General features: G+C 46.9%; 2 protein-coding genes across 6 annotated transcripts in view; both read right to left on the reverse strand.

The window, feature by feature from the left end:
• Positions 1–119: 119 nt before the first annotated feature.
• On the reverse strand, positions 120–20623 carry arhgef19 (Rho guanine nucleotide exchange factor (GEF) 19). The gene is made up of 16 exons (XM_042097438.1): positions 19865–20623; positions 7276–7984; positions 6389–6895; positions 5965–6097; positions 5751–5836; positions 5252–5493; positions 4917–5077; positions 4559–4711; positions 4062–4191; positions 3717–3791; positions 3478–3567; positions 3076–3239; positions 2797–2955; positions 2361–2440; positions 2122–2226; positions 120–1642 (listed from the first exon to the last, which is right to left on the reverse strand). The coding sequence occupies exons 2-16, from the start codon at positions 7961–7963 to the stop codon at positions 1485–1487; spliced, it is 2931 nt and encodes a 976-aa protein (XP_041953372.1). The 5' UTR covers positions 7964–7984; positions 19865–20623; the 3' UTR covers positions 120–1484.
• Positions 9730–25243, reverse strand: part of ano11 (anoctamin 11) — a 31425-nt gene continuing 15911 nt past the window's right edge. Inside the window, exons 21-24 of one of the 5 annotated variants that reach the window (XR_006032742.1) lie at positions 25053–25143; positions 24441–24600; positions 22469–22685; positions 9730–9788 (exon numbers count right to left, since the gene is read on the reverse strand). Coding sequence is in view for 3 of the 5 variants with exons in the window: in XM_042097439.1 (XP_041953373.1) it covers positions 24280–24600; positions 25053–25143 (412 nt within the window). In the remaining 2 variants the exon portion in view is untranslated. Of the gene's footprint in view, positions 9789–12783; positions 12804–21875; positions 24601–25052; positions 25144–25243 lie in introns of those variants that run through there. The other 4 variants (XR_006032741.1, XM_042097441.1, XM_042097442.1 and 1 more) reach the window with 4 other exon arrangements.

The raw sequence follows: 25243 nt of genomic DNA on the forward strand, positions 1-25243 counted from the left end.
TTAACTCAGCAGGTGAGCTTAGAAAGACGTGAGGTGAGTCATTTCAAGCATCATTTCAGGTGAAAAGGTGACACCTTATCTTGTCTGTCTTTTTGCATATCATTCAACCACCACATTAATTTATTGTATCTGCATTTATTGCAAAGTTTGTATGTGCTATTGATACATGGACACAGCTGAGCATGTAGAATTCATGTCATCGTTAGTTAATAATGGAACACATTCAGCATTTGATCATTTAGTGCTTGACTCCCTTGTCAAAATTACAAAAATATCAGCTTGGCATGGTTGAAACTTTCTTTATTCATAAATAATGGGTATAATTTGACCTGCAACTTAATCGCTATATCTATTATGTAAGTACATCTACAGACTTTAAAAGAACTCATCTCAAATGATGAAAAGCATCTGTGGGAAAATTTACAAATATCCATGGTGCAAAAGCAACATGTTAAATTAACAATAACGTGTTGTAAAAAGAAAAACGTGCCATTGGAATGTCTTTTCTTCAACAAAACTTGACACTATGCAGAATATAGGCATTTACCTTAGTGTATCTCTGAGTAGACTATACCATTGTATGACTTCTTAAAGCATCCTAGGAGTGGTCATTTCATGGACTGATCAGGTGGTTTCAGCCTCAGTGTCATACACATTTCTCTACATTAGATCCATCTTGATCAGGTTCTTTTGTACTAGAGGTGTGTCATGAAATCTCTTTTGCTTGAGATGCAACAGCCATGCAAGATGAACAACACAGCCTGTGTTTTAAGTAGTGGGGACAGGCATGGCAGAAAAACAAAAGCACCAAGGCCAAAGATCCATGCAACAGCTGCAGAAATACAGTGTGTTCTTCTGCGTACCACATTTCCCTGCAGAAATACAGAGTGTGTTCTGCGTACCACATTTCCCTGCAGAAATACAGAGTGTGTTCTGCGTACCACATTTCCCTAAAGCTACACATTAAATGAGTCCTTAATGATTAGATTTTTTTTACATAATAACAGAAAATCAAAGCAATTGTAGGACATGAATGTCTTCCCCGTCTCATACCAGAGTAATATGATTACCAAGCTGATGTCAGGTAACCTGGATAGGCAAAGATTCTTAGCTCCAGTGTCTGCCCCCCAAGGTGTACACCTACCTAAGCGACAGCAACAGCAAGATATTTAATAGTCCTACTGCACCGCATGCAAAAAGAGTGGTTTCCATGGTTTTGCTCGAGCTGATGCAGGAAATCATTGCTCCCACTAAGTTTCCTCACTGAGTGGACTTCATGTTGTGACTCTATCTTGTTGAATATGAGCTCTTATTGCAAAGGATGAGCCTTTATATGAAGACCTAATTAGCTTGTCTTGGTTTGTGAGTGTGAGAGAGAGAGTGTGTGTGTGTGTTTATCTGTGTGTGTGCGTGTGTGTGAGAGAGAAGCTAGTCATTGGCAAGGCTGTGGAGGATGAGGTTGAGGGTGTCAATGGGGATCCTTCTCACAGGATTTCCTCCTCCAGTTTCTGGGTGACACACTTGATGCGAATGTTCTCTCGCAAGTTGCGCAAGCGAGCGCTGCGATTTGTGATCTCCTCCACGTAGCTCTTGGGGAACCAGCCCCGCTCACCGTCAGACAGCCTTATTCCCTCCACCCAGCCTGCACACACATGCAAACACACAAACAACCTAAGTCTCAGGAGTCACAGGAAAGTAATAGCCATGAACAGGGTTCCCACAACTCATCATGGAAAACCTGGAAAAAGATGTCATGGAATTGTGAAATCCCACTTTCCAGGCCCAAGTTTTAGAAAAGTCAAGAAATTCCATTTTGTCATACCAGGAAGTAGGAAAGAGATAGCATACTGCATACACACATTTTGAACACACTGAACACATTTTGTTCACTTCATATATATGGAATGGTGGGGGAGAAAGCACATTTCATCCAGTCTCGTTGTTAAAGTCATGTTTCATATTCAGCCCCAACCTGTGACGTAAAGTAAGCAATTTTGTACTCACTGGCCTTGATAAATCATGCCAATTTTATCCAAGGTCATTGGAATTTGTCAAATGTCAGTGAAAATGGGTGGGAACCCTGCATACATCTCTAAAGCTTATCAGCCATGCAGTTCTTACCATCACTTGTAATGGTCTTGGCTTGAAGGATGTCAGCCTTCTCCAGTGTTAACTCATCGTGTTCTTGAGCCTGGTAACTCTTTATACACTGAACCTGAGAAATATCTATTATGCGGGAGACAAAAACAGCAAGGAGATATGAATCACTCACATCAAAAGTGTAAGCAGTGTAAGCAGATCTTCATGATGTGAGTAGGTCTTATGTATTTAAAGACTCCTCACAGAAACAGGAAACACACCATCATTCTCAATGGCCTGTTCGAGGGAGGTCTTTGCTTCAGAAGGAACCATGGCAGAGATCCATCTCTGTTTATTGCTCCTGTGTACATTGAACAAAACGGACAGAAAGTGGTGTAAGTATAATGTGTTGGTGTAGTAGGTTTTCTCATTCCTTCCTCCCTCCATCTCGCTCAGTGTGTCTCTTCCTGCCGCATAGCCAGACTCGAATTCTGCAACAACTCAAGCGCACTCAGGTGACGTAGATGACTACTATCCTGTTGCTAATTTGTCTATCATTGTATAAAGCTCGCCTAAACAATCTGACTAGCCCAAACACATCTTAACCATGTGTATAGAGTTCTCAATGGGCCGACTCCAGACCGAATTTCGTGCCCTCAAATTTTGTAGGCAGGGTAAAATCGTCTAGCTTCCAGGCTACGTGCCGTGGTCACTCACTCAGTGTGGGACTTGAGCAGGATCTGGTGTTTGAGCTGCTGACCGTCGTACAGCTGCAGATAGAAGAGGAAGCCGGTGATGCCCTGCAGTTTCTGACTCAGATCCTTCACTCGCAACTCTGCGATTTTCGCATGGACAAACACCATGAACTTCCAAGTGCTGCAAGGCAAGAGCAGAAAGCACCATCAGTCGTCTGTAATCACGTTACAGCTCCAGCTACAGCTCACTGATAGTCTATCTACACAGAACTTCTCCCCCCCTTCATCATTTTCGACTCACTCCTTCTTCCGGGAGAGCAGAAGGCAGTCGTTGAACAGGTGCAGGTAAACGGGCCGGGTGGGCAGCTTGAACTTTGACCCGGATATACTCATGGTCTGCGTGTCCACCTCCAGCAGTTCACCATGCTTTACCAGCCAGCGAGACTGAGAGATCAAGGGAAAGATCTAGACAAGAGGAAACAGAATGGACAAAAGGACGGTCATACTCATACATGACCCTACAGTATACATACATCTGTCAACCAAGTTGGTTGGACTGACCGTAAACACTTTGTTTTTTTTACTGAAACAGCCTCTTTTGCCTTCTAACACACATTACAAATTTTACTCAAGGTGCTGCCTGCCAGTCTCAAGTCTGGATAAATATATTAGACTCTCTGTTAGTCGTGACTTGCTAATATACCTTGCCCTCAAAGTGAATCTTCTTATTGAGATGAATAAGTTCCTCCATCCTCTTCATTGACTGCACACTGGAGTTGCATTCCTTTATGAGCTGTCACAAGAGAGAGGAATTTTATTTTTATGTGCATAATTCTTTTTCCTGTATCAGTGCAGTTTGGTGCGGGGTGTTCCTATTCCCTTCTCATAAACACGAATACGCAAAAAACAACCAAATATTTTAAGCAGAATTGGCAGTTGTACCTTTTTCAACTCGTTAAAGGCCTTCGTGGCTGTGTCCTCATCTCGCGAGCCAGGCGTTGTCCTCTTCAGAATGTTCTGAAGCAAGCTCACAAACAGAATACGTTATTCCGTGCAGACAGATGAGAAAGAAAAAGCCCCATAAATTATTATGCACCACGGTAAACAAAACAAACCCCCCAGTAACCCCAGCTGTCTCCAAGTGGAAGCTAGTCTAATTGCATAGCGACTATGAAAATTCTCAACGCTTTCTACGAAGGTACTGTATCATTTAATGGACCGTGATGGAGGTCAGGGCAGCGTTGTGCTTGTTATCGGAGAACATGAAAGGCGACGAGTGCTGCATACCTCCACCAGCATTTTGAGCCGGGTGATCCGCTGAAAGGGCAGGATGAGGAAGGAAGTGAGAGGGAGCCGCTGGCAGATGGGGTCCTCTTCCAGGCGGGCCAGGATACCAGGGAACCGCGGGTTCTCTTGCCTAGGGGGCAGAGGAAGGCAAGGAAGAAAGAGTTTAAAAAGATTAGCCTGAGTGAGACAGATAATTGGATAAAATGAATGTTTAAGACTTTCTAGTCAGCATAAGTGGAGAGTGTTTTTCTTTCTTTTCTTTTCTTTTTTCTTTTTAAGAGGAGGTTTATTTATGTGGTGCCAGTAAAAAATGGTTCAAGCAAGTGTACTAACTTGCACACGCACATACAAACATTGACACGTGCATACCCAAACACGCCCAACTCCTGTCCTAGTTTTACCTGGCACCAAGCCTCAACAGAAACTGAACCCAAAAAGAAGCTAAAGAGTGACTGAGGTGAACTGACACACACACTAACAAAAGACTGCATTCTCACAGTAACCGCTGATAGGTCTGCTCTTGGTAGGCCTGGTTGGTGACATAGGGGAGGTAGACCTTGCGCAGGGCTGGACAGTGATCCAGGACGATGTCGCATACATCAAAGCGTAGAATGTCCCCTTCTAACCTCTGTTCTAGATCATGCAGGAACCTGTCGTTGGCCAGAAAAAGAATGAGAGTGTGAGAGATAAACAGACAGTTATGAAAGGCAAGAAATGGATAGAGGAAGCAAGGTGAACACTGTAGCTTGAGGGCAGGTAAACATAGTTGACATAGTAAATAGCCTTGGTGAAAACATTAACTCCAAATAGACCTTATAAATTATATCCCTGAAAAAAATATGCCTCGTCTCGTACCTCTCGCTGACGTCCTTGACTTCAGGGAGTTTGGAGAAGAGCCATTGCCTGTCCTGCACTCCCAGACACTCAGCCAGCTCCTGGGACATCATGAAATGGTCCACCACTATGGTCAGACTACGGATGTACGACGCCTCGGACGTCACCAGTTCAAACTTGGCCTGTAAAACAACAACCCATTGCACACATTTCGGAACCCTTGATAGTGCACCAAAGTTTTCATTAATGAATCATCATCAGCAGTTTACTTGTATGCTTCAGTGACCTAAATGTTGCTATAGTTACATACTGCACACCCTATGGCCACTCTTTGGCTCCATAGAGGAGCATCTCACCTCTTGCAGTTTGCGTTCCTCGTTGCTGAAGTTGTCCAGCTGGTCGCTGGTGCGCACGTCCGGAATGTCCTGCCACAGTGAGAACGCCGAGCCCCGGGACGAGCGGAAGGAGCTGGATGGGGACAGGTTGCTAGGAGACGGAGTGTCTCCCATGCGGTACTCCTCAGTGCCAGGCTCCGCCCCTTGCTGTCGCTGGATCTCCCGATTGATGGCCACATCACTGTACTCCTGGTACAGGATGGCTGGCAGAGGAAAGAAAAAGCGAGTGAGAGAAAGAGAAATAGAGAGAGAGAGAGAGAGAGAGAAAGAGAGAGAAAGAGAGAGAGAAGGAAATGAAAGAGAAACAGACATATTGGTAAATAAAATGAGAGGGAGGGAGAGAGAGAAGTAAGAAGACAAGTGAGATAATAAGTTGTTTTTTTTAACAAAGGGGAAAATTCAGTTGATTTCCAGCTGAAAAGACAACCGACTACTTATCAAGTGTTTCAAGGAGACTTACAGCTTGGCATGAAGCGAGACAGGCGATGGGTGCTACGCATGTTAGCATGGGGATCGCCATCTTCCTCGATGGAGTCTTTCCTCATGCTGAGAGAAGGGAGAGCGCACAGAGAATTAGACAAAAAAAGAAAGGCAGCACAAAATACCGCCTAGTCCTGTCTCTACACCAAAAACAGAGCTCTGCAGACATGAGGATTAGCAATGGCTGCCATCACCTGTGCTTGCCACTGCGGCGCTGCAGTGGCGGGTTCCAGTCAGCAGAGGGCAGTGTGGGAGTAGAGCCCACTGGGCTGTGGGGCGCGCTGTCTGTGGACCCCCCAGACGAGCGCTGCTTGGAGCTGGGTCTATCTGTAAACAGAGAGAGGACGGAGGCAATGGGGGTCGTAAAAAAGACATTACAAGGGAAAAGAGAGAATGTAGGAAATGTCTCACCCTGGTGTAACATTTAAGTCAGTCAGTGTGATGTCTACTCTGTGGGAAAGAGGTTTCTATTCTGCATGTCAGCCACATACAGTAAGGACTCGGATATTCCTCAGAGAGGCTCAACGATCTATGTGTGAAGCACAGTTATGTGGTGGAGTCCCAGTGACCTCGGTGTCCCAGTGGAGGCAGTGAGGTGGGTAGTGGTGGTGGACTTACAGTCAGCGCTGAGGTAGCCAGCGGGCTGGCGGTCCCGCGAGGCCACGCGGGCGGACAGCGACTTGCCCAGCTTCAGCGTGAAGGAGTTCTTCCTCTGGGACAGCTGGAGCCGGGAGATGAGCTCCGAGGCCGAGAAGCGCCTGCGCTCGGGGTCCGCCACGACCGAAGTCTGAGTGCGAGGGTGAAACAGGAGTGACCCTCCTCCTCCTCCTCCTGATCCAGGGGTCAGCACGGACTCCATGGAGGCCTCCCTCTGGACGGTGTCCACCTCAGGGAGATGCGACGAGGAGGCGGCCAAGGAGAGTGGCGGGGGCGTGGGGGCGCCACTGGACACATCGGTGGAGGAGAGGCCTGAGAGTGGGCGGGAGAGGGTGGACCCGACTGTGCCCAGCTCCTCCTCCAGGAAGGACTCGAAGGAGCCGGGGAAGAGGTAGTCGCACTCCAGCCCTGGGCTGCTCAGAGACTCGTCGCTCAGGCTGTCCCTGGAGTACACGCGCATCTTACGCCCTGTGACAACAACACAGCTTAGTTACCAGACATCTCACACTCACACTACTGACCACAACAGTGGCACTCCAATATAACAACTATCAGACTATCATTCAATTGAGGAAGGAACACACATGGAATCACTGGACTCGTGGAATCAGTTTACCGTTACCAATTTACAAAATTTACCTTTTTACCGTGAACTTTTGTGAAGTCCATCAGTTGCTGTTCCCATGTGACTGCAAACTGACTTCAGTCAATGAGTAAATATACATTTTTTGAGTAAATATACATTTTGTATATTTTGCACATCATGAGTAAATATACTAATGAGTAAATATACATTTGACAGGATTGCAGTGGTTATTCTGCAGTAGTGGAGTGAGGTGGACACTTACGGATGGACTTCTCCTTCACGGAGCTCGGAGACAAGCGTCTGTGGGGACGCCACTGGTCCTGCCCCTCCGAGCCCGCGGGAGAGGACGGAGAGCCAGGCTGCTGGGGATCGAACACGTCCCCAGCGCCAGGGTAGGGGTTGAGGGGCAGGAACAGTGTCTTGGGGGCCCGCAGGATTCCCAGCACGGGGCTCTCCGCGTCCGACTTGTCGGCGTGAAGCGTTTCCGCGTGGCTGTTTCGAACGTCCAGACCAGAGTCCGAGCCCTCGTGGTTGGGCTCCGTGTCCGTGGCGGCATCGCCACTGCTGCTGCTGCTGCTGCTCTTGCGGCACAGGCCTGCTGCGGCCGAGCCCTTCGAGTCTCTGTTCGGCGGCCTGGGGCAGGCAACCAAGCGCGACGGCGCGTCCAGCGAGGCCAAGTAGCCATTGGTGTCGGCCGGGGGCAAGTCGATGAAGGCCAGAGTCTCCTGCTGGCACACGGCGATGTGCTGGTGGTGGTGGTGGTGCTGCTGCTGGTGGTGTTGGTGTTGGTGGCGCTGCCGGATCAGGGGCCTTCCCTCCCGTGGCTCGCTCAAAGCCTGGGGCTCGCCTGAGCCCGGGATCCACATGTCGGGGCCCTCTCGGCGGCAGTGGAAGGCGTGGAGGTGAGGCTGGAAGTCAGGCAGAGGGGAGAATCCATACCCAGGGTGCATGGCTGAGACACTGCATGGGAGCTGCACGTGAGGAGGGAGGGACAGACACGTGTGACCCACACAAGCAGCACAAACGGCTCCAGTTATATCTAACAAGGCCTGGGTTTAACCACAAGATGCAGCTCAACTTTTTTTTTTTCTTACAGTGAGTTTGTCACACAGTTAATGACATTAGTAAAATCAGCCGGCATAAATAGCATTACGTCCAGAAATAGAAGGTGAATCTCAACAGGCATGCTGTGTTCATGAAATAGCAAATCAGTTTATTAGTCCCTTATCTTGACTGCACTTGTTTACTTTAGAGACTGGTAACCTTGAACTGCCTCATATCAAGTTTTTGAAATAAACCTTATCTAAGCTCTTTGTTCACTTTTCACAGTACCAATCGCGTCCAGCTCCAGCCTTGGAATGTGTTCAGGAAATCCTTGATTGGCAAACTTACGACTATGGTGCAAGTCTCTCCACCTCCAACACACACACACACACACACACACACACACACACACACACACACACACACCCCCCGCTCTGCTCTGCTTCAGGTAGGGCGCTGCCATGGCTGCTGATCCATGTCTTCCGCTGTGTCTCTAATTAGAGAGCCCAGGCTGCCGGGCGGTAGCCCCTGTACTTATCCCCCGCCATGTGCAGATGGCACAGGGGCAGCACCTCCTCCAACACTGGAGCATTGCTCCACAGCGCTAAATATTACATTAGCACACTCTATTATGGCTTATCTAACACTGTCTCTCAATACAGTGACGTGGGTGTTGCTCTGAAGAGCCAGTAATGGGCACTGGCGCTTTGAGAGTGCACTCCATAAAAAAGGTGAAGCTGTAAAACGAATCAAAGTGTCTCATTGTCCGTCACACTTCTCATTCTTTTTTGAGTGGGCATTTTGGGATTGAAGGACACCCGGAAAGGTTGATAATAAAAGATTCGAAGGTCATGTCTCTCTCTTTTTTTTTTCTCTTTCACTCCCTCTCTCTGTCTCTCTCTCTGTCGGTCTCGTTGATTGTGTCTTTTTGTCTGCGCCTCTGTCATCTCTTATCTCTTTCCCACACTGGCGAGCAGTGACTTTATTTACCAGAAAACAAACTGGGTCAGTAGTAGTGCCGGCCGACTTCAGAGCCCGGTCTTGTGAGGACTGCGACTCCCAGAGAGGCAGCTCAAAGATAACCTTTGACCTTAGCCCAGGGACTGAGTTATTACTGCAGAACAGGTCAGGAGACAGTTGGAGGCACTGACCCGTACACCGTTCACCAACTGACCCATAAAAAGAGGGCCACTTTTCTGACAATCAAAGCGGGTGCTTTGGGAGGGTTGTGCTTAATACCTCTAGCTCAGTGAAACTCTATTGTTAAACCAGTTGACCAACTGGAAATAATAGTCTGAGCATTTTTGTTCCGGTTGCTATATATATTTTTCCACTTGGAACTTGTGGAGGACCTTGTGGAGCTGGAAAGAAGAGGGAAAAAAACCTCTTTCGGTGTCTCCCTCTCTCTTGTTCTTCTTCCTCCTCCTCTCTCCATGCCTGCCTCTTCCCTCTCTCTTTCTCCACCCCTCCTTCCCTCGCTCCCTCCCTGAGCACAGGTATGTGCGGTGCACAGGTACTTCCCTGCCTCTCTGCCGCTCAGATTCCCGGCTCCGACACTGGAACTCGCAGCTGCACACCCAACACTGCCACACAACGAGCTACCAACCCTGTGAACTCCAAATCAGAGACTTTATCCTACGCAAGATAAATAAACATGCAGACTCCACCACACCCCCTCATACACACACACACACACACACACACACACACACACACACACACAAATACACACTAATGCAAGTCCCTTCCACTACACAACACACACACATACACACATACACCCACTTACACAAACACATAAGTGCAGTCCCCTTTCCCTACACACACACACACACACACACACACACAAATGGTTACCTGTTCCCTGCTCCAAACAAAGGATCTATTTATCCCTCCAGCTGGGGCAGGCTGCCGGGAGCACAAGAGATTTGAGAGGGTGTGGGAACGGTTTGAGATCCCTCACACACACACACACACACACACACACACACACAGACAGACACACAAATGCACACACACAGGAGCACACACACTGAAAAAGCATAATCTTCTTCTAAATGAGTGTGTGTGCGCTCAAGAAGCTCGACAGTGAAAGACTTTGACCATGGCCGTTGCCAAGTAAGAGTGGTACAAAGTGAAGGATTTGCCCAACTAAATAGGTCACCTTGGCTGATACTCACTCACTCACTCTGGAAGAAACTGGAGCCCTGCCTGACAGCCCACTGGGTTAATGTCACCCACTATAGTACACTGTCTCATGGACTCAACACTGTCAGGCAATACCAGAGAAAACTAGTGATTTTATTAGTAGCCAAATGTAATTACTGACTGACATTCACTGAAAAATAAAATTGCTAGAAATTGTAATTACTGAATGTAATTGAAAGCAATTCAATTTACTTTGCAATAATGTTTACTACTTCAAAACACTTTCTACTATCATATATCCTGCCCCAATGGTCCTTTCAAGGTCTATGCAATCAGGAATATTTTCCCACGTGCTTCACCATACACAATAAAAAAACTCAGAACATCAGAGCATATTATTTGCTTCTTGTTTGAGGGTGTTATTTATGTATGTTTGGGACTTGGCCGCACGTGGATTCCCTGTAATTTGGGCAGACTTCTGTAAGTCACTGTGTCTGTATGCTAAATGAATAGGGGGGAGAGGAATCCCTTTTATGAGAACAAAGATTAAAGAAGAGTTTGCCTCGACCTGACGAGCCACATAAGCCCACAGAGACAGGCAGGAGTTTTGACAATCCAGCCATAAAAATACACAGCGTAACTTCCTCTGTGCTGGCTGTGTTTGTCAGAGAATACTATAAAAATGGACATCCCACAAGGCCACAATCCTAAGGTCTGAATGACAAGCACACCCTGAGATGCCCAAATCAAAACCAGGAATGTGTGATCCATGCAACCAAATGAATCAGCTGTTGTTCAGTTCTCTGCAGGATAAAAAGGTAAATGTATATGAATTATACTTTGGTGGGAAAACATAACCCCCCATGATATATACATTTTACCATCCCAACTATAAACAAGACATTTTCAGGCGCAAACACTGATGTTTTTTTCCTTTTCAAATCTGGAAGAGGTCTGAAGAAACTTGCTTTTCGTGTCCCACCACCCCCTCTTATTCCGCTCCGTGGCCCTGGTCCAGGCTGGGAAGCCCCTTTGGGTGTGTGTAGGTGTTTGAGGAGCGGGGCCTGACAGTGTGGTGTGAGCCGCTTCTGTTTGTGTGTTAGATTGCAGCAAGCGGGAGATGACACGCCACCTCTAATTGGCCCTTCATGAGGCATGGTCTGGCCTCTGATACCTCCTACCATCTGGTCTCCACAGAGAAAGAGAGAGAGAGAGAGAGAGAGAGAGAGAGAGAAGAAGAGAGAGAAAGAGAGAGAGAATGTCAGGATATGGATGGGGCAGAGGCCATCAGCAGCTTGAGGGATACTAACAGATATTAATGATCAACAGACCAGCTGTTTGTTTGTTTGGTTGGTGCTTATTTTGATGTAGTTTTAATGTTGTTTCTGCTTTAGTTCAACCATTTTAAATTAGTGTTTGTATATTGGCATCTTGTCCATTGACGGCAACATTTCATACCAAAACACGTATGCTGCATTCTTAGAGAGTGATAGAATGAGAGAAGAGAGAGATAGAGAGAGAGAGGGAAAGAGAGAGAAAGAGAAGAGAGAGACTTTTTGACTGGAGACCGGATTCTCCTGTGAGGTCCATCCTGATTAAGCTGAGGTGATGAGAGAGATGGACAGCAGTGTCCAGGAATGAGCCATAATCTCTTGGCTAGTTCCTTGTTTGGACTGAAAGGAACCAATGATGTGCAACCATGGACAAAAAAATGCAAAACATGCAGCTGAATCACTAACCCTCTTGGCCTTTTAAACTGTTCCTTTTTCCTTGTACAATAAAATTGATTGTGACTAATCTGTTTATGTTCAAACAGAGCACAATCTGAGCTACTCTTGAGCGTAAAATCTATTAATTAGCCATTAATTATAACTAATGGAGAATAGTGAATGTTATCATTTCAACCTGCTGCAGTGTTGTCCTAATCTATAACAAGAGACAAAGGTCATCCATCATGCTGTGTGTGTGTGTGTGTGTGTGTGTGTGTGTGTGTGTGTGTGTGAACAGGCTTCTTTTTTGTGTGTCGAGCTCACTTCATCTGTTCCCACTGGAAGAACACTGCAGCACAGGTGAGCTTCCCAGCAGCACCTGGAAGTAAATCTCCTCATGTTTACACTTGGTCGGGGTCCTAATCTTGCTTAAGGCCCCGGGCCCTTCCTCCCACTCCCGTCTCTGCACCAGCAGGCAGCAAACAGACAATGAAAAGCCGGTTTAATCTGACACACAGAAAAGCACTGACATACAGTACACGCACCACCACTGTGCACAAAAAGGCTCTTCATGTAGTAGTTGGCACAAAGAGAATGGGGCCTGGCTGCCCTAGCTGTGCTGAAGAAACCCAGTCCAGGGTCTCGGGTTTGCTGTGTGTACGCAGTCACACACACACACACACACACACACACACACACACACACACACACACCTGCATGCTTGAACACACACACACACACACACACACACACACACACACACACACACACACACGCACACGCACAGTATGTACAGTCCCAAAACTGGAGCTATCTCACATGTAAACACTAAGTCTTCTGTGACCTCAGCTTTCTCATTCCAACAACTCCACACACACACACACACACACTATGGGTCTGGAGGTAGTTAAGCCGTACTCACTCCAATAGAGCCAACCTGCTCAGGCTGTCCAGCAGCCTTATCGCAGGACACGTGAGCAGCAAAAAAAAATTCATTACTGAAACAGCTTGCTATTAACAATGAGCACTAAAAGCCACACGCCACCAAAAAAAAAAAAAAAAATGGAGAGAAAAAAAATAATAATGAAACCCCCTCAGTTCAGCAAGAGTTTAATAATGAAAAGTGAAATCCTGGAGGACGTTATTAAGTCCTTAGGCCACGCTGCTGCAGTACAGTATGTGGGAGAGGAGAGCGGGGGGAGAGAGCGGCGAATCGGCGGCGCGTGATGTCATTCGAGATGTGCACCTGTCCTGCGGCCAGTGAGCGGGACCGCTCATGACAGATATGTGTGATAGCTGCAAGAGACACCGCTGCCTTCAATTAGTTGTCCGATTTCGCCTTGCAGGACAGAGCCCCCACTGTCCCCCACTGTACAGCACTGCCCTCTTAGACATAGGGTGAAGGACTCACTTAAGAACCACTGAATCACTTAAGAACCCTCTGTGTGGACCATCTGAGGCGGGTTTATTCTCCACAATGACTTGAGGACTCCAATGTCAAGTCATCAGAGTCATTATGCTCAGTTCTTTTTAATCATTTTAATGCTTGTCTTATTTCTTTCAACAGTGCCCTTCTGCCATTATCATTGCGCTTCTGATCACAGGCGTGAATGTCTGTGAAGTTAAGTGTTTTGGTTAGAGTGTGTGAAATCGGGACCGCCTTTGTGTTCGGTTTTCAGCACAGTATCGTGTGGGAGGAGGAATCTGTCAAAACAAAACGCTGAGGTGTTTTGTCATCAGGGGCATTGTGTAAAAATGTGCATAAGCTTCATATTAGTCATAAATATTAGGGGCGAATTTAAAAAATAAAAAATAAACGTAAAATGGAACACCCTGTCTATGCATCCTAGACAGATTTAAAAGTGTTCAATTCCCCTGATGGCTGTCCTCAGCTCAGACCCATCCTTGATTTTCATCAAAAGACCAGCGTCAGAGTGAGAGGGTGACCTACTTTAGACTGCTGATGCTCTTTCACACTCCACTTCCTGTTTGCCTCTCTTGCTCTATCTCTTTCTCTCTCTCATGCTCCCCCCACTTTCTCTCTCTCTCTCTCTCTCACACACACACACACACACACACACACACACACACACACACACACACACACACACACACACACACACACACACACACACACACACACACACACACACACACACACACACACACACACACACACACACACACACACAATGTTGTGAACCATGGCTGCAGCATTTTTGCCACAGCATTTTTATTATCTGGACAGGTAGGGACAAGCCACTGTGGGCTGCTTGTTTTGAAATGTTATCGTGTAGCCAAAACAGTTTGAAGATGACCATGCTGCAGGCTTTTTCACTTTGCATTCATTGTCAAGGGAAAAAAAGATTCAAATGAACCCCAAACATGGACACTGGTATGTTTTTCTCCAGGGCAAAGCTTTTAGGTGCACACACCGAATACAAAACAAAAATAACAGGAATTCAACTGGACTTTTCAGAAGACCTTTGATGGACACTGACAAGATGCTTGCTTGACACAAGTCAACTTTTTTATTTAAACTCTATGTGATACAAGTGGTTGTTTACCTAAGGTTTTTCCAGTGGCACAGAAAACAACGTTGAGTTAATGGTTAATGGATTAAAGTCAACATTTTATAGAGCATTACGCTAAAGTTACTCTAATTCTCATTACGCTCATTCTCATTTCAAAGTATCTGCTTTGGTTTTGAACGTTTCAACGTTTCGGAAACCGTCTAGGAACAGATTGAGAGGGTCTACAGCATGACAACAAAACAGTCTTTTCACACCAGACCCCTCTTGTGAAAGTAAATGGAGCAAAAGTAAGACTCATTCCTAACAGCACCAGGCTTGGCCTTCTCCCTCTCTCCTTCTTTGAGTGTGTGTGTGTGTGTGTGGGGGTGTGTGATATCTGTGTGTGTGTGTACCTGCCTTGGGCTCAAGTTCTAGACAGGTGTGCGAGGCGAAGCGAAGGGAAGGGCATTCCACATAAGCCCACAGGGCACAGTTTCAGCTGAAACCCTCTTAAGAATTCATATAAAAAATAACATGAACTAAATGGCACGCATAAGTACAGGGTGGAGACTGATATGCTATACCTAATGTGATTTTGATGCCTTTTTATGATGTTAGATGGGCAGGGGATTACTGTAAAAGAAATGCCGGAAAAAAGGCAGCCTGTTGGCGGGTGGTACTGAAATTGGGTTTGATCACAGGATTATCTTGTATGAAATTCATCAGTACCCTGCCAGAAACAATAAACCCTTCAGGACTTGTTGCAACAACGCCGGAATACAATTATCATAATGGTCCTAGCTGTTGGAAGGTGGGGGGGCAAATCTTGAGAGTGCTGCATGCGTCGAGCTGAGGGGAGACATGGAAACCCGCGAGGCTGTAGAGAGTATGCCCTAGACTGCTGCCATGCTGCCCCTTGTTAAGTATGAGCAGCAAGTTCATTTTCATGGCCAGTCCCCCAACCCACCCCCACCCACACCCATCTTATCAACCCACTCACCCCCACCTCATGAAATGGACGACCTCTGACATACGAAAGGCACTTTCCACATTCCTTGAATAGCTGTCTCCTGTCATTCCCCTAAAATTGGCCGGTAAGCTGCGGCGAGGAGACAAAGAGAGAGAGAGAGCCTGGTCTGTCTGAGCGCACGCCACTGAACAGGCTCCGTCTGTGTGGCTTGATCCTATCTCACACATAATAGTCACCAGCCACAGAAACCTCAACCATCCACCCACCCCCACCCACCCACATCCACCGTCCCCATCACCTCACCTGCCGACACCACCCTGGCTCCAACCAAACCACCCGCCAACCCCACACACACACACTCTCCACCTCATCAACTACAAACCATTCATTTCATTCCTCTTTAGTCTCTCTGTATCCACTCATCAGCAGGTGGGCTTTCCTCTCTCTCTCTCTCTCTCTCTCACTCTCTCAGCCAGGGAAGGACTACTCAACTGGGCCAATGTGCCTGTCAGGAGAGCTGGGAATGAAATCTCAAACCGAGTGCCACGGTCCGCTTCCTCCCCAGGCACGGACGCATTGACCGAGCCAACAGAGGGGAAGGTATGTGAGGGTGTGTGTGTGTGAATGAGTGAGTGTGTGTGTGTGTGTGTGCGAGAGAGAGAGAGAGAGAGAGCATGGGAAAGTAATTGTGTGTGTTTGTGTGTGTGTGTGTGTGTGCATGAGGGGGTGGGCGTCCTGTCTCCTCTGCATGTAGGTGCAGATACAACCTGCCTCTGCTGACTGACAGCTGATAGGGCAGGTGCAAGGAAAGAAGCAGTAACTGTGTGCGCGTGTGTGTGTGTGTACCTGCATGTGTGTGTGTGTGTGTGTGTGTGTGTCTGTGCCTGCATATATACATTTTTATGTGTGTGTCTGTGTGTGTGAGAGAGAGTGGGAGAGAGAGTGTGTGGGTGTAAACTGAGGTGTAAATCACAGATGGGCAGACACTAAGCACTGCTCTGGGATCCTTGCAGCTCTTTGCTCAGCAGTATCAGCTCAATTCCATCTGGTCTGAGCACTGTTCCGGACGTACAGTACTGCTACGTGACAGATGATTCATAGGGTACAACTGCTCCCATACTGACCCTGTTTGAATGACATGTGTCTCCTCACTACTCAGTCTAATCTGTCCTGCCGTTCATCAGAACGCTCCACACTGTTGCATTGCACTGTTGCATTGCACTGTTGCATTGCACTCTTGCATTGCACTCTTGCATTGCACTCCTGGTTTTGTATGCCTCCTACATGATGGGATGGAAGACACAAGCAGCAGCCAGCCGGGACATCACAGTGGGCAGAGATGAGAGAGCATCTGTAATCATGCCTTGTGCCTCCGCCTGAACGTGACTCACTCACTCGCACACTCGGGCCGCCTGGCACCGCTGGGGCAGGGAGCGGCCAGGCTACTGCGTTCCTGCCAATAGAGGTTTCACCCCCCACCCGCTGACCCTCTCTCCTGCTCTCTCTTGCTCACTATCTCTCTCTCTTTTTTCTCTCTCTCCCCCTCTCTTTTTCCCTCTCTCCCTCCCTATTTCTCTTTCTCCCTGTCTCTCTCCTCTCTTTTCTCTCCATCCGTGCTCTCTCTCTTTCTCTCTCTCTCTCTTTCTCTGCGTGGCATCCATTTCACAACCCGCCATCCCACATGTTCACCTCAGATGCTATCAGATAAGACAGGAGATGTTTTATGAGCTTCTTTTTCTCCAAAAGTCTGGAGTCAGAGAGACAGACAGAAAGCAAGACAGAGAGAGATGAGAAGACTATGTTATATCAGTGCAGTTTTACTGCCAGTGCAAGCTTATCCTGGCCTAACTTTCAGCCTTAAACTAAGTCCTTAAAGAAGTCAGAGTGGATGTTTGGAACATGCTGCTAATGTTTTAAGACTCTTACCCTTTACTTCCTTCCTCAAACACTTTCTCTTTTGACTACCCTTTGACTAGTACTTAAAACACTGCACTCTCATCCTCTGGTAATAGTATTGATTGATGTAGTATTAATCGCTACCTCAGGTCTCCTCTGCAGTGTACTGTAGCTTGAATGTTATTCCTCGTTTTGGTCTCCTAAATGAATAAATGTCTGCTGGGCGTCTGCTTTGCACCCGATCCCCTGACCTCCACCAAGGAGTAGGTCACACTTCTCTTCGGACACGGTCCTCTCCTCTTCCACGGTCCTCCTCATATCTGTTACTGAGCCACTGGAATGACCATGCAATTACGTGCATACACATTGAGCGGAGGCAGGCTCAGGAGGATTCGGGGAGTCTGTGAGCTGAGATCTGATATCTCTATTTCATAACTGTGCTTGAGCGACCACACACTTAGGGCATGGAAGCCAAGGCATGCCAAGCACACATGCATGTATGGATGGGTGGATGCTGATTCCACTGTTCCTGAAGTGGCCTCGGAATTCAACCTTCAAGTTATAGTCAGGAGCCACAGCTCACTGAAGGGAGAGCTTTCACACACACATACAGGCAGCTTTCAAACATCATGCATGTGTGTGTGTGTGTGTGTATGTGTGTGTGCGCGTATGCGTGTGTGTGCATGTGTGTGAGAGAGAGAGACAGAGAGAGAGAGGGAGAGCCTTCCACAAACACAGTCATAAAAGGACGATTGAACACACCCACCCAATACAAAACACACAGTCCTGTCTCAACCACCCCCCATGCCATGAGGTCACTAGATAAACACAGACAGATGCAGCCATTCTCCAGAAAACACACAGAGACAGACACACACATCTCGACCAACACATGATTGAAGACTTAGTCACTGGTCTAGCGGACAGAGGTAGTTGATTCCACACGTTGCATTCAGTGCAGAGTCTAAAGTACCAATGTCCCAGACACATTTATGGATTGCACATTCAAACATGAACATGTGATATGAAACAATAAGTTCAGTTTATGAGCAAACTGCTGATAAACCAAAACACATCTCTGTCTTAAAAAAAGACTTGTTGCAGACAACCATTCACTGTCCTAGGGTCTGCAATATGTTCCTACCTGACCGTTTCAATAGATTACGTGATATTATGAAATCATTGCTTGCCGTTAATCTTATTTACGAAAAACTCTTCTGCTTACAAAACAGCACAAAAAGACCACAATTTCCCAGTCAAACATGTACAGCTCCGGATGCAAACAAGCCCACATGAGCAGCCGTTTTTGTGTGTTTGTGTGTGTGTGTGTGTGTGTGTGTGTGTGTGTGTGTGTGTGTGTATGTGTGTGTGTGTGTGTGTGTGTGTGTGTGTGTGTGTGTGTGTGTGTGGGGCGGGGGGTGGGGTCTCCATTAGCCCCTCACGACCTACATGATCTAACAGCAGAGTCAAGAATTATATGCATTACATGGCCATCTACTGTATATAAAGCCTCCTCTAAACCCTCCTGGGATATCAGTTTGGCCCCTACAGTTCTTCTACTGAGCTGTCTCTTTCTGCATATTCCAGGACATGCATTTACCTGCCCAGTGAGGCTGCAACTCACATCTCCACCTCCTCCTCCTCCTCCTCCTCCTCCACCACCACCACCACCACCACCACCTCACATGGCTGGCAGGATAGAGGGTCCCTCCACCGTGTAGCCCTTCATGGAGCCGCATGCTTTGGGAAGCCAAATGACAGCAGCATTATGCATGCAGCAGTAACTTGTTTCCCAGCTTTCTTTGCATGGCTGTGGTGGCGGCGTCTTGTGGTGCATGTTATCATTGCATTTCAATGAGTTACATTTTTTTACATGTTCTGGGGAAGAGGTGCTGCTAGCAACTGTTGCCTGTGCTTGTCCACATATCTGCACAGGCAACGGGAGCTCCCGAAAAATACTACTACTACTAAAAAATACTACCTACTATGTCAGCCACCAGCACAGCACAGCATGGCACAGCAGCACAAAGCATAGCACGGCACGAGACACCACAGCACAGCGGCGGTCAGTGTGTGCAGGTGGTGAAGGTGATTGTAAACAGAGGAATGACGAGGAGACACTCTAACTTCCTGGGTAAACAAACTGGATCTTGTGTACAACTCAAATCAACAGCCCCCCCCCCCCCCCCCCCCCCCCCCCCCCGTTATTTTAAGTGTTGAAGGTGATTTGAATTTAACATCAAAACAGAAGTAGCAACATAACATGACCAGATGAGATCATGCCCTCTAACAGTCCATAAAAGGGCATTTAAATGTTAACAGTTTCTTAAGTACGATTAGTGTTCAGTTTGTCTATTTGTATCGATAGTGATTGTATCGCATTTTCCTAAAACATTCTATCAAAATCATACAGAAAACTTAAAACAGTGAATCAGGAATCTGTGTGGCAAAACTGATAATGCCTCTTTTGAAAATGGCACACATTTACTTTTAGGCAAACAGTTTACATTTGCCCCTTGGCACAGGCACAGTATAGGTCTTGGTATAGATTAACATAGAGATATGCTCTACCTCATTGGTATCAGTAGCTGCTGGGCTGGACAGAAGCCAACGACAATGTGCAAATCCGGGCCATCCAAGTGTCTGGCTGAGGCACTATGGTATCCATGACTGCCTTGTGTTCCTCCTGGTTTTCTCTCTCGCTCTCTCTTTTCCTCGCTCCCTCTCTTTCTGTTCCTCTTCAGACGCCGCCGCTGCTGCTGCCTTCCGCAGGCGGGACGCTTGGGCAGGGAAACTGGGTGAGATTATCCGTCCGAGTCCCAGCTCCTTTTCTTCTGATCCCCTCTGTTCAGCCTCAGACAAGGAGCAGGAGCAGGAGGAGGAGGAGTGGAGGAGAGAAAAAAAGGCATAAAACATAAAAAAACAATCGCTGTCTGTCTCTAGCTACTTAAAATGCAGATCCCTCTTCCAGCTTGCCTCTCTTTCACTCATATTTCCCCTCTCATTCTCTCTCTCTCTCTGTTTTTCTCTGACCACTCTTGATTCAGATTCTATCTCATTTTTCGCTCTGTTTTCCTCACACTCTTTTCCTCCTCTCCTCGAGTCTTTTTTATGAGTTTCTGTCTAACACCTGCTAACGGAGGGAAAGAGCCAGAGAGAGAGAGAGCAGCAAAGTGCTGTCTGGTTTGAAGGAGAATCTTTCCTGTCTGAGGGTGAGTGAGTAAGTGTGTGTGTGTGCGTCTGTGTGTGTGTATGTGTGTGTGAGCATGTGCGAGTGTGAGTGAGTGTGTGCGCTTAGGTCTGGATTCCTGTGTGTCAACAGCAATGGTCTGTAAGTGGATAGCAGGCAAGCAGGCAGGTAGAGGGAGAGAGAGAGAGAGAGAGAGAGAGAGAGAGAGAGAGAGAGGGTGAGAGTCAGAGGGGTGGGAGGGAGACGGAGTGGAGAGCGACTATTCATGCGTGCGTGAGTTTGTGTGTAATTAAGTCAGTAAGTATCAGTTAGGGAGAGAAAGAAAAGTAGCTGTGAAGGCATGCTCCCGACTCACTGCAGTCTCCCACTTTCAATAGCCCTCCCTTTTCCTTGAACTCTGCAATTATTCACTTATCAGACAGGGAGAGCAGAGTGGAGTAGTCAGGACAAAAGAAAGCCAACTCAGTCCTAGCCAGTGCTCCGGCTGTGTGTGTGGTGCATGCGTGTGTGTGTGTGTGTTTGTAGGTTGGGGGGGGGGGGGGGGGGTCTCAGTGGTCTGTTGTGGAGGCCCGTGGACGAGCTTGACACATGTGGAAGAGAGCGCGAGATGTCCACGTTGCATACTTCTGCTCTGGCTAACATGTACTGACGCACTTTTCCTCTGAGCTGAGCTGCCGAGGAACGCGCTGCAATCACAACAATCAAAAAACTGAAGCTTCGGCGGGAGCGGAGAGAGGGAGGGAGAGAGATAGGGAGAGAAAAAGAGAAAGGTGGAAGGAGAGAGAGTAAGTGAGAGAGTGAAAAAGAGAGGGGAGAGTCAATGTGCCCTGGGCCATACTCTTGTTTTTTCAAGTAGTTTGAAAGAAGTCAGAGAGAGAGAGAGAAAGAGACCAAAGGAAGAGCGAGAGGAGAAGGTATAGAAAGCAAGAAATCATTAACAAAACACCTGTCTCCTCTCAGCTCCTAATAAATCACATCAAGTTGTCATCTCTCCGCCATTTCTTTCTCTCTCGACTCTGATGTTTCTTAAAGGAAAATGACCTGGTCACAGAGGTGACTTGGAGGTCAAGTTAATAAAGACTTTGGTGATTGCTGAGGCAAGGCAAAAACACATGAAACAGGCCTTAAATTCGATGTGGCACTGAGCGTCTCAGCTACCTGGGGAAGCTCAGCCAACTGGCACAGGGTGTCATTTCGCTTACACTGGGATTTTAATGACTCCAGGTTTGTTTCCAGGCCTCAGACTTGCTGGAACATATTCTGCAAGTGTTTCCTTCAAAGTTGAGTAGAGAAGAGGATCCTTGTGACAAAGCAGGGTGTGCACCAACTGCCATCTGCTCATTCTGTTTCCCAGCAAGCAACCCATTGCAATCACTTAACAACAAGCTGTTAAACATTCAAACTAGATTTTTATTTCCAAAAATGTAATTAAACAATAAAACAGCCTGCACATAAACAAATCATCTGCATTACATGACCTCAGCCATGTTTACAATTATGATTTACAGTAGCATGTCTTTTTACAGCATATCCTTTACAGTAGCCATTTCAACTGGTACAATGTCAGAGGCAGGAACCATATGCTTATTTAGTAATTTGTACAAATCTATATTCATGTACAGCACATGTATACTGAAGCAGTATTGTAGCAAAGCAGAACATGTCTTCTCTTGCTGTTTTGGATTTGATACAGTGTAACTGTACTGGACTTGCTAGAGCAGAGAAAGAGAGTAAGGATAGTTGTAACTTTTGAGCCGGAGGTAAACGATGACATTGGAGGAGATCAAATTTGGCATAACAAGTGTGCAATGTACAACATGAAAACCACAATATAACCAGTATCAACCACTGCACACACACACACACACACACACACACACAAACACACACACACACACACACACACACACACACACACACACACACACACAGTCACAGATTCACACACACAATTATTCATAAACATTCCCTTTATACACACACACACAAACACACACACAAACACAACAACAAATAAGAATCTTTTCTGATCGACAAGTATCCGACCATGTGCAAGTGGTTTCACTGACAGACAGCAGAACTGCTAAGGCGTCCCAGCCGAATCAGTGCTGGAGACGTTAGGTCCTCCCTTTGCGATGCTGCCCTCTGCTGGACGCATGCCCTCACTACAGGCTTGCCTCAGTTTGCCAGGTGTGTTGCTTGCTTCAAGGTGGAGGCACAGTGGGGGTGAATGCAGCAGCACCGGCAAAGAAAGAGTCCAAAGGGACCAAAGTCAGAATAAAGAAAACACCATTTCAGGTGTACTTTCTGTTGTACATGAACATAATATAATGCACAAGATTTAGGATAATAACATATTATGTTATGGAGTAGAATAATACTTTTACAGTTGTAAAACTGGTAGTAATACCAGTTATCAAACTGCCAGTCAAAATCTAAAATGTAAGAAATACAAGGGTACCTGAGACTATAGTATTCTGTAGTTAACACAAGAGTGAGAAGTCGATCTTTCATGATGACAGCCTGAGAGAATAACTCTACTCACCCCAGCCCCTGTACTCACCTGGTTAGGTATGACCGCTCAGTGAACACCAGAACCAACAGAGAGTAAGGCATCACGATAAACACAGTGTAATGGTCAGGACACGGGGACGGACGGACACACACTCCCACACACACACACACGCACACACACCAAGGCACAGCACAGTACGCCACTGATGGCACATTTAAAAAAAAAAAAAAAAACCGATGATAACAAAAACATGGAATGGCTTGGTGATCTGCAGCTGTAACACACTGTGTTATTGTATAAGGAGACGACCAAAGCAATATCAGAGGAGGCTGATAAGATAGAACAGTAGTCAAAATGTGCTGTAGCATGGACGGTCAAGCCTTGGTCTTTTGGAAGTTTACCCGTAAAATGTGACACTTATTTTGTATGACTTTGACTGTCTCTTCATATTGTAACTGCAGCAAACCATGTTTCACCATGGGCTTGAAATGTGCCCCTAAAAAGTCATATTTTCTTTCACCTCCTGCTAGTTATGAGTAAAGTCTATCAAAGCATCTATCTCTGGGCATGCCCTAGAAATGGCAGCTAAATATGCATCCGGACCAGGACTGATGGGAGAGCGGCTTTCCAAAAGTTATTTCTGATTGGGACGGATGCAGGCAGCATGTAAACTGGGTTGGTGGTTGGAGAGGCCTGGGAAGATATGCAGGTCACCTGAACTGGAGCACGAGGAGGCACAGTGACCCCAAATATACCTCGAAATTATAACAGAAAACTCGTCATCGAAATCAACGAAAAATACGCTTTAGCTGTGTGCCGCGGTTGTTTCCAGACTTATGGGTAGAGGGAGAAAAGGGGTGCATGCAAGAGCTTGGGGGGGAAGATGGCGTTTCACGAACGAAGGGAAACCTGGCGGAGGCAGTGAAATGGGAGCTGAAGTCAGAGCAGCCAAAGAGCCAGAGGGGCTGGAGAGAGAGGTCTGGATTTCATCTCTGTTCTCAAACACGTGAGAGCAGGGGCCTCCGACCCAACTGGGAGGGAACACAGCAAGGAATTTATATTTACTGTACCTGCATGTGACTTCCTCAGTAAGTGGGGTTCAGTTCTTAGTATTTTTGTATACTAATAATCTTAGTATTATTGGAGTTTCTGAGATCTCACTAAAAGTGAAAGCTACAATATAGCACACTGACTGATTAGATGTAGGCCATGTGACAGCCATGACAAGAGAAAAACAAGAGCTTATGGATGGGGGCGGGGGGGGGGGGGGGGGTGCTCGTGCTATAACACAAAGCTACTCGCGAAACGTCCAGCATGGAATGAGTGGAGGATCCATGGAAGATGACCCCGGTTGGAGCGTGCACTGCAGGCCAAGCAACGATGAGTGTGTGTGTGTGTGTGTGTGTGTGTGTGTGTGTGTGTGCGTCTCCGTGTCCACTGACCTGGGCTGGAGGCCAAGAGGCGACTCACCAGCAGTGCTTCCTGGTTGTCGGCCAGCGCCTGCTTGGCCAGGTAGCGCTCACGCTTGATCTTCAGCTCCAGGGACTCGGGCACGTCCGGCACCATCCAGTCAATGGCCCGCAGCACGAAGAACACCGCATGCTGCAGTCAGAGATGGAGAGAGTGGAGAGAGAAACTCAGAAAGAACAGCGGCCATGCGGACACTTTTGGAAAGTGTTTGTACCAGTAATCTTTTACGGTATTTTACAGAGACTCTGAAGTGTGGTGAGTGCAATGGATTCATTGTATTTCGTTACCGTATAAGAAACAACTTTGAGAGCCACTGGGGACTAAGAAGTACTTATTGTTGTGAAGTAGTAGGGCATGAAATGAGTGACAATGGAAGGAAACAGAAAACACCTATTTGCAGGAGCTGCTAAGCACAAGAATATACAGTGATGCCACTTGTGAGAAAAAAAAAACTCCCAATTATGATAATAACACAGGCTTCAAAAGGCTTTTGAGTTTCTGACAAGGCTGTATTTACAGCAGAGAGGTAACCGATTGTTGTAAAGTGGAGTGCATGGGTAAGTACAGAGGAGTGCACACTCAACCTCGAATGCAATGATGAAACCCAGTCTGACTGCCAGCAGCTCCCAGTACACCAGAGTGTAGTTTCCATTTTCGTCTCGGAAGGCTTTGTATCTGAAGAGCAAAGGGACAGCCAGGAAGTAGGTTATTAATGATGACACGACCACAAGCTCTGCAATCCACATCCAGTACAGTTGAAGAACAGAGCCCTCTA

This window comes from Alosa sapidissima, chromosome 7, assembly GCF_018492685.1.
Source record: "Alosa sapidissima isolate fAloSap1 chromosome 7, fAloSap1.pri, whole genome shotgun sequence".
NCBI classification, from domain to species: domain Eukaryota; kingdom Metazoa; phylum Chordata; class Actinopteri; order Clupeiformes; family Clupeidae; genus Alosa; species Alosa sapidissima.

Bases quoted from the DNA above. Each gene is read 5' to 3' on its own strand.
- arhgef19 (XM_042097438.1), bottom strand. From the start codon at position 7,963: ATGCACCCTGGGTATGGATTCTCCCCTCTGCCTGACTTCCAGCCTCAC. The intron at 6,098-6,388 runs GTAAGTCCACCA...CTCTGTTTACAG, and splicing joins TGGCTACCTCAGCGCTGACT to ATAGACCCAGCTCCAAGCAG. The intron at 1,643-2,121 runs GTAAGAACTGCA...ATGTGTGTGCAG, and splicing joins CAAGACCATTACAAGTGATG to GCTGGGTGGAGGGAATAAGG.